The sequence below is a fragment of the Ornithorhynchus anatinus genome, chromosome 16 (assembly GCF_004115215.2).
Source record: "Ornithorhynchus anatinus isolate Pmale09 chromosome 16, mOrnAna1.pri.v4, whole genome shotgun sequence".
Classification (NCBI taxonomy): domain Eukaryota; kingdom Metazoa; phylum Chordata; class Mammalia; order Monotremata; family Ornithorhynchidae; genus Ornithorhynchus; species Ornithorhynchus anatinus.
This window is the reverse complement of record NC_041743.1, coordinates 41,735,180-41,747,322: the sequence shown is the minus strand read 5'-3', so window position 1 is coordinate 41,747,322 and position 12,143 is coordinate 41,735,180. Positions and strand designations below refer to the sequence as shown.

The following is a 12,143-nucleotide window of genomic DNA, read 5'->3' as shown; positions in this document are numbered from 1 at the left end:
GTTATTATTATGATGATTATTATACCCTCCTTCTCTCCCACTTCTCTTCCTTCTCCACCCCTCCCAAAGCAGTGTCCCAGACCGGAATGTCTCCTGGGGTCAAAGGCAGATTGGATTTAGGGAGGGAAAGGTGTTGGCTAGTGAGTTAGAGCCAATTAGCCTCACCCACCTCACCCAACCCCAGTCACCCAACTTCTCCCTAGAGAACGACAGCTGCGTAATTGTTTCTCTAGATCCTCCAGTTTAACCAAAATGTTAACAAATCCAACCCTCGCCGACTCCCCTGAGGGAATGGGTCTGCAGGGTAGGAGAGGAAGAGAAAAGCCAAGTTGCTTTGCAACTGGAGAGGAGGGTTTACCCAGGATTTGGGTTTGGGATGAGGAAGGAGATAGAATCTGGCAGCTGGAAGTGACCTCAGGAAGTCATCTGGCCCATTCTGCTGTCTCCGATTAGGGGTCCCAAGGGTCCAAAACCAATTGGGCTTGTTCCCATGAGTCCTTAAAAATAAAAAAAAAGTCTTTAACAAAACAAATAGCAGCATTCTTGTGGTACCCTGAAAGAACAAGAGAAGCTGGTCGGGTTTCCCATTATCGTCACGCCCAGCAGTGTGCCTTAGTGGAAACAGCATAGGTCTGGGAGTCAGGAGATCTGGGTTTTAATCCCACCTCCACCATTTGCCCACTGCGAGACCTGGAGCAAGTCACTTTAACTTTAAATACCATAGTTATTATGATAAACACTTACTATGTGCCAAGCCCTGAACTAAGCACTGGGGTTGTTACAGAGTATCAGGTTGGACACAGCCCCGGTCCCAAACGGGGCTCAGTCTACATTGGAGGAAGAACAGGAATTGAATCCCCATCATATAGAGGAGGAAATTGAGGCAGAGAGGTTAAGTGGCTTGCCCAGGGTCACACACCGGACAAGTAGAGGAGCCGGGATTAGAACCAGGTCCTCTGCTTCCCAAACTCCTGCCTTTTCCACTGGTGGTAATGTTTCTTTTTGCCTCAATTTCCTCATGTGTACAGTGGGTTTTAAGTACCCGTTCTCCCTCTCCCTTATCCAAGGAGCCCATGTTTTAATGGGGACTGTGTCCTATCTTTTTTTTTTTTTAAGGTATTTGTTAAGCTCTTACTGTGTGTGTAACACTGTTCTAAATTCTGGTGTAGGAGGGACACAGTCCCTTGTCTCGCATGGGGCTCACAGTCTAAGGAGGGAGAACTGGTGTTTTATCCATATTTTACAGTTGATGGTTCTCATATCTACCCTAGGGCTTAGTACAGTCATTGGCACATAGAAAGTGAAGCAGAGTGGCCTAGTGGAAAGAGCATGGGCCTGGGAGTCAGAAGGACCTGGATTCTAATCCCAGCTCTGCCAATTGATTGCTGGGTGACCTTGAGTGAGTCACTTAATTTCTTTGTGCCTCAGTTTCCTCATCCGTAAAATGGAAATTAATAACCTACTCTCCCTCCTACTTAGGCCGTGAGCCCCATGAGGGACAGAGACTGTGTCTGACCTAATTAACTTTTGTTTACCCTAGCGCTTAGAACAGTGTAAGCTCCTTATGGGCAGGGAACATGTCTGCTAATTGTTATGCAGTGCTCTGCACATAATAAATGCTCAGTAAATATCACTGATAGAGTGTTTGGCACATAGGAAGCACCTAACAAATTCCATAAAAGGAGCTTAACAAATCTTCCATCTTCTTCCTTATATCTTCTTTTTCTTCTATCTTCTCCTATCTTCTTCTTTTCCTTATTTTTTATTCTTCTTCTATCTTTTCATTATTTTTATTCTTCTTCTATCTTCTTCTTTTCATTATTTTAGTAGCTGATCCCCATTCCACGGCAGAGAGACCTGTTTCAAGGGATATGAGCAGTCCTTTCTTCTTGCTCTCTGACCCTAGAACTGTCTTTTGCAGGCATTCTGAAATTCCCACGGCAGAGGGTCACCCTGACCCTCAAGAGGAGAAGGTAGAAATGCCTGAAATCCGGGGTCCATCGGAGCCCCTGGGCCCAGAGGAGGCCCTCAGCCTTGGGCAACGGGCTCCGGAGGAGACCCTTTACCTGGAAGAACACCTTTACCCAGAGGACAACTTCTTCTTCGAAGACGACACTTTCCTAGGGGAGAACTTCACCCCAGAGGCCTTCTTCCCCGGAGAGCCGCTCTACCTGCAGGAGACCCTCCACCTGGAGGAAACCCCCATCCTGGGGGAGACCCCCCATCTGGAGATCCCCACCCTAGGGGAGACCCTCCACCTGGAGGAGACCCCCGTCCCAGAGGAGACCCTCCATCTGGAGGAGACCCCTGTCCCGGAGGAGACCCTCATCCCGGAAGAGACCCTCCACCAGGAGGAGACCCCTACACCGGAGAAGACCCTCCACCTGGAGGAGACTTCCACCCTGGGGGAAACTCTCCAACTGGAAAAGCCCCCCACCCCGGGGAAGGAGGAGGAGGAGGGGGGCCTGAGCCCGGCGGATCTGGAGCTGATGGAGCTGCGTTTCGAGGAGTGCATCGAGGCGGTGAGGGGGCTGGAGGAGGAGCGGGAGGAGCTGATCCATCAGCTGGTGGCTCTGCGGGAGCCGGCCCTGCGGGAGGTCCAGCAGGCCCACCTGGCCATCCTCAGCGCCTACAAGCAGCAGGCCCAGGTGGAGCTGGAGCGGGACGGCCTGCGGGACCAGATCTGGGCCATCAAGCAGAAGCTGTTCAAGGTGACCAAGGAGTGCGTGGCCTACCAGTACCGGCTGGAGAGCCGGCGGCAGGACGTGGCCCAGGCGGCCGCCCAGCGGGAGGAGCTGACGGGCCGGGCGGCCCAGCTGACTGAGGAGCTGGCCCAGCTGCGGGCCGCCTGCCGGGAGGAGACGGAGCAGGCCCGGAGGAGGCTGGACGCGACCCCGGCCCCTGCGGACGGTCACCTGCTGCAGGAGAGCCGCCGCTTCTCCAGCCAGTTCGAGAGCTTCCTGGCCCAGAGCCGCCAGGGCCTGGAGGAGCAGTACGAGCCCCAGCTGGTGAGGCTGTTGGAGCGGAGGGACACCGGGGCCCAGGCGCTGCAGAAGACCCGGGCCGAGTTGCAGGGCGTCCGGGAAGCCCTGAGCCCACTGCGGGGAGAAGCTGAGCGGCTCCGCTTGCAGAACCGCAGCCTGGAGGAGCAGATCGCCCTGGTGAGGCAGAAGCGGGACGAGGAGGTGATGCAGTATCGGGTAAGGGACCCAGGAGGCCGGACCCCCTCAGCGAGAGGCGGCCGGGGGAGGAGGGGAAGGGCAAGGGGCGGGAGGTTGGGTTTGTCTCTCATCCATTCATTCATTTGATCGTATTTATTGAGTATGCTGAGCACTATATTAATTGCTTGGATGAGTACAGGACAACAATGAACAGATCCATGCTCTCCTCAGGGCTTGGGAGGATATTAATAATAATAGTAATTATGGTACTTGTTAAGTGCTATATGCCAAACACTGCTCAAAGCACTGAGGTAGATACAAGGTAATCAGATTGGACAGAGTCCCTGTCCCACATGGGGCTCATGGTCTAAGTAGGAGGGAGTAGGGTTTTAATCCCCATTTTACATGTGAGGTAACTGAGACACAGAGAAGTTAAGTGATTTGCTCAATGTCACACAGCAGACAAGTGGCAGAGCAGGGATTGGAACCCAGGTCCTCTGACTCCCAGGCCCGAGCTCTTTCTATTAGGCCACAGTTTTGGAAGCATCAGTTGGCTAAACTCCACCTCTCTCCAAATCCCCCCTTTTTTAATAGTATTTGTTAAGTACTTACTGTCTGCCAGGCACTGTACTAAGCAATGGGGTAGATAAAAGATAATCAGATTGGACAAAGTCCATGGCCCTCATGGGGCTCACAGTCTTAATCCCCATTTTATAGATGAGATAATTGAGGCCCAGAGAAGAAAAGTGACTTGTCCAAAGTCACATGGCAGACAAGTGGCGGGTCAGGATTAGAACCCAGGTCCTTCTGACACCCAGGCCCATGCTCTTTTCACTAGGCCATGCTGCTTCCCCCAGGACAGAAGTAAGGGAAGGGACTTTTAAACTGCAGCAGGAGACACTCAGATTAGACAGAGCCCGTTCCTCCCAGTTGAGGTCCAGGGTCCATTAGGCCTAGGGTTGTCCCTCATAGCAGTAACGTTATGTTGGAGGGTCCGTGAGTTGGGGGTCCGGCATCTTTGACTTTTACTCTTCCCTTAGACATCTTTTAAGGACTCCTTATCCCTGTCTTCAAGGTTAGGAGGGTTTTGAAGGTGGAAAGAGTGGTGGTTAATCAATCCGTCATATTTACTGAGCATTTATTGTAATGTGTAGTGCACTGTTCTGAGCACTTGGGAGAGTACACTGTAACAGAGTGGATAGACATGTTCTCTGCCCACTTCGAGCTTTACAATCTAAAGGGGAAGATCTGTTAGGAAGGGGGAGGAAGCTTTGGGCCAAGGGTCAAGGTTCAATGAGGTCAAAGTTCAATTAATACATTGCCTTTAAGGGAGCCAAATGAGTTGCTTGGGCTTCAACAGGAAGTCAGCCATTGGAGGTTTATGAGGAGAGGGGAGATGTGGACTGAACAATTTTTTTAGAAAAATGATCCAGGCAGTAAAGGGGACTGGAGAGGGGAGAGAAAGGATACAGGGAGGTCAGCAAGGAGGCAGAATGTGATAAGCGCTCGGAGCAGAGTGGTAAAAGTTTGAAAGAGAAGAAGGGGCATGTTCTAGAGATGGTGAGAAGGTAGAACTGAAAAAATTTGGTGGCAGATTGAATATGTGGGTTGAATGAGAGAGATGAGCTGAGGAAAATGGCAAGATTAAGAGCTTGTGAGCCAGGGAGGATGGCAGTGCTGTCTATAATCATGGGAACTTCAAGGGAAAGACAGGCTTTGGGTGGAAAGATGAGTTCCATTTTGGACTTGTTAAGTTTGAAGTGTTGGTGAGGCATTCAAGTGGAGATGTCCTGAAGGCAGGAGGAAATGTGGGACTGTAGAGAAGAAGAGAGGTCGGGGCTGGAGATATAGATTTGGCACAGAATGAGATGGTAGTTGAAGCCGTGGGAGCTAATGAGTTCTCCAAGGGAGTGGGTGAAGATGGAAAATAGAAGGGGACCCAGAACTGAGCCTTGAGGGACTCCCAAACTTAGGGAGTAGGAGGCAGAGGAAGAGCCAGCAAAAGGGACCGAGAAGCAGCCAGAGAGATAGGAGGAGAGCCAGAAGAGAACACTGTCAATGAAGCTAAGATTTAAGAATGTTTCCAGGAGAAGAGGGCGGTCCACAGTGTAGAAGACAGCTGAGAAGTTAAGAATAAGGATGGCGCAGAGACCATTGGATTTGGCAAGAGCACTGTACTAAGCGCTTGGCACTGAACTAAGTGCATCACTACCATCCTCCCCAGCTTGCCAGTGGCAACCAGAGCCTGACCCAGCTCTGGAGAGCCACTCTAAGACTGTAAGCTCATTGTGGGCAGGTAATGTATCTGTTATATTGTTATATTGTGCTCTCCCAAGTGATCAGTACAGTGTTCTGCACATAAGTGCCCAAAAGATACCATTGATTGATTGATTAAGGGTATGTTGCCTGCCATCTAGCAGGGTGGAATGGGAAAGGAAAAATCCCTGAACTGGGAGTTCCCAGCATTCAGAAATGGTATTTATTGAGTGTTTACTGGGTGCGAAGTACTGTACCCAGGCGCTTGGGCGAGTACAGTGTAACAATAAACACCCACATTCCCTGCATGCAACGAGCTTACAGTCTGGAGAGGGAGACAGGTATTAATGTAAATAAATTACAGATATGTACAGAAGTACTGGGGGAAGGGATGAATAAAGGGAGCAAGTTGGAGGTGCAGAAGAGAGTGGGAGAAGAAGAGGGCCGACTACCCCGAGAGCAATGGGGTGGTTTGCCTATAGCTAAAGGAGGAGCCTGTGTTTTCCTGGGTGAGATGGGGAGAAATCGGTAGCCGCCAACTGCCAGGCTCTGCATCCGCCCCACCCACAACCCTTTTCCCAATCTGTGGAAGTTCTACCCAGGGATCTGGCATCGAGGGACCTTGCCCGGCTCACTGGACAACTCACTGGGGGCAGAACCCCCAGTGGTTTGAGCACCTGCTCTAAAACCTCAGGAGCCCAGGGGCTGTTGGAGCTTCTCTGGAGCCCACTAAACCCCCAGATCACAGCCTGCCGAAACCTTTGTATTTCAGCACAGCTCCCAGAATCCTTTGTTATCTGGGGGGCGGGGGCCTGGACCCACAGAATCAAAGCCTGCTCGGGCGCTAAGTGCTCCCACCCCCGCCCTCCCACCCCCAACGCATCCGGCCAACGGCGCTCAAGATTTTCCCCATCTCCTTCCCCTCATAAAAGCTTGCGACAGATTGCCAAGAGCCGGTGGGCCCACACGGACGTGGGCGGAGGAGCTAAGAGCTCCGGCAGGATGCCCATGAAGATTACTTGACCACCTCGACCCAGTTCGTCTTTCCCCACCCAACAGGGTGGGGGTTGGATGGGCAGAAACGCTGTGGCAGGTGGCAGAAATGTCCGGCATACCACCCACGGCTGGCCAGCGCTCATGATATCCGTCTCGTTAGCCCGCCTCCGTCCTCTCGCTCATGCTGTTCTTCCAGCCCGGAGCTCCCTCCCCAACAGAATCTGACAGACCATAGCTCTTCCCATACTTAGAGTCCTCCTAAAATCCTACAAGTCTTCCCCAATAAACTTGCAAAACCCTGAGTTCTAGCAACCCAAAACCTCCCTTGAACAGCTAAGGAGCAGCATGGCTTAGTGGAAAAAGCCCAGACTCAGGAGTCAGAGAAACTGGGTTCTAATCCCAGCTTTGCCACATGCCTGCTGTATGACCTCGGGCAAGTCGCTTAACTTCTCTGGGCCTCATTTGCCCCATCTGTAAAATGGGGATACCTGTTTTCTTTCCTACTTAGATTGTGAGTTCTGTCTGGGGACAGGAATGGTGTGTGACCCGATTATTTTTTATTTTCCCCAGTGTTTGACACATAGTAAGTGCTTAACAAATACCACCATTATTAGCACTTCTGGATTTATTTATACCTTCCATCAACCCTTATGGATAGATGTATAATCGACTGTACAGTGATCTCTTCTGATTATACTATCTGAAAATATTTTGTTATCTGCATCTCCTATTAGAGTCCAAGCTCCTTGTGGGCAAGGAAAAGGTCTGGGGCTTCTGGTATACTTTCCCAAATCCTTAATACAATGCATCACATCCAGTGGTTGCTCAATCGATAATGAAAATGGCATTTGTTCAGCACTTACACTGTGCTAAGTGCTGGGGTAGTTACAAGGTAATGTGGTTGGACGCAGCCCCTGTCCCACATGAGGCTCCCAGTCTAAGTAGGAAGAGATCAAGTATCAAATCCCCATTTGACAAATGAGGAAACTGAGGCACACGGAAGCTGAGACTTGCCCAAGGTCTCACAACAGAGAAGTGGCAGAGCCAGAGTTAGAATCCAGTTCCTCTGACACCCAGGCCCGTGCTCTTTGCACTAAGCCAAGCTAATTCCTACTGCTGCTAATTTCCTCTGAGGGGACTTGATACTAAAAAGCAGTAGGCTGATGTCAGGCAGATAAGGTGTGGCAAATGATGATAGCCTCATCAGTGGGTCTTCTAGGTCCGGAGTGTCCATAACTCCCAGCTCCCTAGGGGCCCCAGCAGCTCTGAGCCAGACCCTCCCTTTATTCATCCCCCTTTCCCTGCCCCACAGCATTTATGTACATATCTGTAATTTATTTCTATGAATGTCTGTCTTACCCCTGGACTGTAAGATCACTGTGGGCAGGGAGTGTGTCTGTTGTTATATTGTGCTCTCCCAAGTGCTCAGTACAGTGTGCAATATGACAGACACATTCCCTGGCCACAGCGTGCTTACAGTCTAGAGCTCAGCACCCTAGAAGGAGGTCTGAAAAATTTCTGCTTCCTGGGGGGGTGGCGGGAGCCATGAAACAAATCCTGCAGACTCTGAACTGAAGCAGAAATTACTCCATTATTAGAGTGTAAGCTTCTTATGGACAGAACCCCTTTAAGCTCTTGTACTTCCCAAGTGTTTTGTACAGTCCCTTGGGCACTGCAAACAATACATACCTTTACTCCTACTTACTGGCCATGCTCGATCGATTAGTGGTATTTATCGAGTCCTACTATGTACAGAGCACTGTACTAAGCACTTGGGAGAGGACCATATAACAGAGTTGATAGACACATTCCCTGCTCACAAGGAGCTTACAGTCTAGAGGGTACTGGGAGATTGCAAGGAGAAGCTCCTACTTTTCTGCCTCATATCCTCTTCTCCCATTCCCTTCTACATTGTCCTTGCACTTGAATTTGCATGCTTTTTTCACCCCTCCAGCATTTATGTACATATCCACAATTTATATTAGTGTCTGTCTTCCCTTCTAGACTGAAAGCTTGTTATGGGCAGGGCATCTGCTTGTTTTGTTGCGTTGTACAGTGCTCTGCACTTAATAAGCACTCAGTACATACCATTGATGGATTGTACTCCACCAAGCACTTACTACAGTGCTCTGCATATAGTAAGTGCTCAGTAAATACGACTGATTCTTCCTCCTCTCAAACTCTTGCTCATTAGGAAGGTTCTTTGTTCTTCTCTTGCAGGAGCAGATGGAGGAGATGGAAGAAAGGCAGAGGCAGCTGAAAAACGGGGTTCAGGCCCAGCAGCAGAAGAACGAAGAGATGGAAAAGCTGAGGAACAGCCTAACCCAGGAGCTGTCTGCCTATAAGTCAGTTGTTATCTCTCTTGGAATTTCACAGAGCTTGGGAGAGGGAGGGTTTGAGGAGAGGAGGGAAGGAGGTAGAGAGCAAGATGGGGAAGGGAGTGGAGTTAGCCTGCAGGATGGTGAAAAGGGTTGAAGTTAGATTGCAGGACAGGGAGGAAGGGGGTGGAGTTAGCCTGCAGGATAGTGGAAGGGAGTAGAGCTAGATTGCAGGATGAGGAAGGGGGCGTGCCTTAATGGATAGAGCATGGGGTTGGAGGTCAGAAAGTCCTGGGTTCTAATGTGACTCCCCAACTTGTCTGCTGTGTGACCTTGGCACACTTCACTTCTCTGTGTCTCAGTTACCCCACGTGTAAAATGGGAATTTAGACTGTGAGCCCATGTGGGACATGGACTATGTCTGACCTGATTATCTTGTACCTATCCCAGCTCTTAGAACAGTGCCTGGCACATAATGAGCACTGAACAAATACCATTAAAAAAAAGGTAGCCCCGTAGATTATTGGTGGAAGAGGGTGGAGTTAGCATGCAGGAAGGTGGGAGGGGGTGGAGTCATATTGCAGGACAGTGGGAGTGGGCGAGGTCAGATTGCAGGGTGGGGGAAGGGGTGGAGTTAGTCTGCAGGGAGGTGGAAGGGGGTGGAGACCGATTGCAGGATGTGGGGAGAGAAATGAACTAAGCCATGGGGTCTTGCTCAGAGGCCGACAGCTGAGAGAAGGAAACCGGCTTTGTGTTTCTGAAGGGCCACCCTCTCCAAGAGCCCGGGCCAGCCCGAGTCGCCCACGGGCCAGCCCGAGTCACCCACGGCCCAGCCCGGTGGAGTTGGGAGCGAGTCTCAAGGTGATCAGAGGGTTGGGGGCGGGTGTGAAACCTTTAGCTAGCCTGTCCCGCTTTAGCCACCCACCCAGCTGATGCAACACTAACTCCGATTCTTGAAGCATATACGAGGGAGCAAGGCAAAAGTCAGTCTCCTTCAGGCTGCTTTTCCTCCCAAATGCCCGCTCTCAGCTAACATGCCTGTGCTTATTAAATCCAAGCTCTGGGGTTGATTCAAGATGATCAGGTCAGATAGACTCCCTGCTCCTCATGGGGCTCACGGTCTGAGAGGGAAGAACAGGTGTTTAATCCCATTTTACTGATGAGGAAACTGAGGCCCGGGGAGGTTAAGTGCCTCACCCAAGGTCACACAGTAGGAAAGCAGCAGTATCTATAAGAAGCAATCAATTAGAGGCTAGCTAATACTGTAGTCTTGCCCCAGAAAGAGTGGATAAAGTGTGGATTACCTGCAAAAATGTAACACTCATTGCCAGTCTGATCTGGCTGGTTTTCCTCTCCTATTTCACTGGCATAGATTTATAGAGTACATTTCCCATTTATGAGGGTTTAATGTGCGCCTCTTCTCCTCACAGGGGCTGCCTAGAAACCTACGGCCAAATCCTCAACCTAGAAACAAAGGACAACCAAAGCTGTTAGCGACGGAGTTTCAGGATCCCTGTTGGAAATGTTTCTTTTGTGGCAGCGAAGGAACTTGCCCTCACCAGCCCATCCTAGAAAGGGCACAGGTACTGGGGCCGACTCATTTCAAAAGGATTCGCGGCAGCTTCCTGGGAGCAGAACCCCAGACGATCCTTGGTTTGGTTCTGGTTCGTAGGGTGCCGACATTGCTCTCCAGTAGCAGAGAACGGGAGGATTTATCTGCTGTTCCCCTGGGGGGAGCAGAAAGGAATCACGTACCCACTGGCAAAAGGACACTTGTGAGAGGAATAATAGGTGTCTGCCTTGCAGTGTTTTGGAAAGTATATCTTGCCTTATTTTACTATTCAAAAACAGCAGAAGCTTGCCCCAAGCAAAAATGTCAATGAGGGAGCCAATTTTAATTAAGTGGGGCTTTTTAGTTGGATTTTTTTTCTGTTTCACAAGTGTTTGCCTTTAAATAGAACCCTCTTTGAAAGTTGGGTGTTTTGAAGGGCTCAGTTGTATTCCGTGGTGCACTTACAAGGAAAATACAGAATGGTATTCTTATTTCCGTCAATAGTTTTCCATTTTTACCTATAAACATCACCTGGAAGAAAAGGATCCAATTTCTGCTTTTCAGTTCAGTTTGTGGTGGTTCAGATGTCCTCAAAGAAGGCTCAGCTCCTTGAGGTGACTTGAATTACAGGGCGGCAGGCTTAGCTAATAAAACTGAGGAGTTGGCGGTGAGCCGGCCACGCCATCCAGTAACAGTTCCTTGAGAGGGAAGTCCTCAATCAATCAATGGTATTTATTGAGCACTTACTATATGCACTAAATGCTTGGGTACAACAGAGTTAGCAGACATGTTGCCCACCCATAGCGAGCTCACAGTCTAAAGGGGGAGACAGACATTAATGTGAATAATTTATAGTCTATAATTTAAAGATTATATACACAAGTGGTTTTGGGGTGAATATCAAATGCCCAGAGGTCTCAGATCCAAGTGCATAGGCATTAGAAGGGAAAGCGAGCTGGAGAAAAGAGGGCTTAATCGGGGGAAGCCTTAATAATACTTTGAAGGGGGAGAGAGTGGTGGTCTGGAGTAGATGGAGGGGGAGTTTCAGGCTAGGGGGACTTGGGAGAGGGGTTGGCAGAGTTAGATGAGATTGGGGCACAGTAAGTAAGCGGGTGCTAGAGGAGCGGAGTGTGCAGTCTGTAGTGGGAAGTTAGTGAGGTGAGATAGGATGGGGCAAGCTGATTGAGTACTTTAAAGCCTAAGGTAAGCGGTTTCTATTTGTTGCGGAGGTGGATGGGTAGCCTCGAGATGGAGGTTCTTGAGGAGCGCGGAGACATGGATTGAACATTTGTGTTGATAAATGATCCTCAGGGCCCTTTGGTGCCCAACCCTTGAATGCAGACCCCACCCAACAGCCATCTAATAATAATGTTGGTATTTGTTAAGCGCTTACTATGTGCAGAGCACTGTTCTAAGTGCTGGGGTAGATACAGGGTAATCAGGTTGTCCCACGTGAGGCTCACAATCTTCATCCCCATTTTACAGATGAGGTACAGAGAAGTTAAGTGACTTGCCCACAGTCACCCAGCTGACAAGTGGCAGAGCCGGGATTCAAACCCATGACCTCTGACTCCCAAGCCCAGGCTCTTTCCCCTGAGCCTGTAGCTCTTCACTGGACTCCCAAACTTTTTCCAGCTTCCACTACAGCCTGAGCTCTAACAGCTTGATGGGTCGGTTGACTGACAGCTGACCTTGCTCTGAAAAAAGCCACAAACATCCTTAGGTGAAAAAGGCACAGGCCTGGGAATCAGAGGAACTGGGTTCTAATCCCGGCTCCATCACCTACCTTGGGCAAGTCCCTTAACTTCTCTGTGCCTGTTTCCTCATCTGTAAAACGGGGATTAAGTATGCATTTCCCCA

General features: G+C 50.0%; 1 protein-coding gene across 11 annotated transcripts in view; it reads left to right on the top strand.

Moving 5' to 3' along the window:
* SYNC (syncoilin, intermediate filament protein) overlaps positions 1-10,784 on the top strand; it is a 40,164-nt gene extending 29,380 nt beyond the window's left edge. For 9 of the 11 annotated variants that reach the window (XM_029081240.1, XM_039914368.1, XM_029081238.1 and 6 more), the window contains 4 exons: positions 1,922-3,200; positions 8,634-8,758; positions 9,451-9,592; positions 10,162-10,784. In XM_029081240.1, the coding sequence (XP_028937073.1) occupies positions 1,980-3,200; positions 8,634-8,758; positions 9,451-9,592; positions 10,162-10,614 (1,941 nt within the window). In that variant the 5' untranslated portion in view covers positions 1,922-1,979 and the 3' untranslated portion in view covers positions 10,615-10,784. The remainder of the gene's footprint in view (positions 1-1,921; positions 3,201-8,633; positions 8,759-9,450; positions 9,593-10,161) is intronic. The other 2 variants (XM_039914373.1, XM_039914374.1) reach the window with 2 other exon arrangements.
* The last annotated feature ends 1,359 nt before the right edge of the window (positions 10,785-12,143 follow it).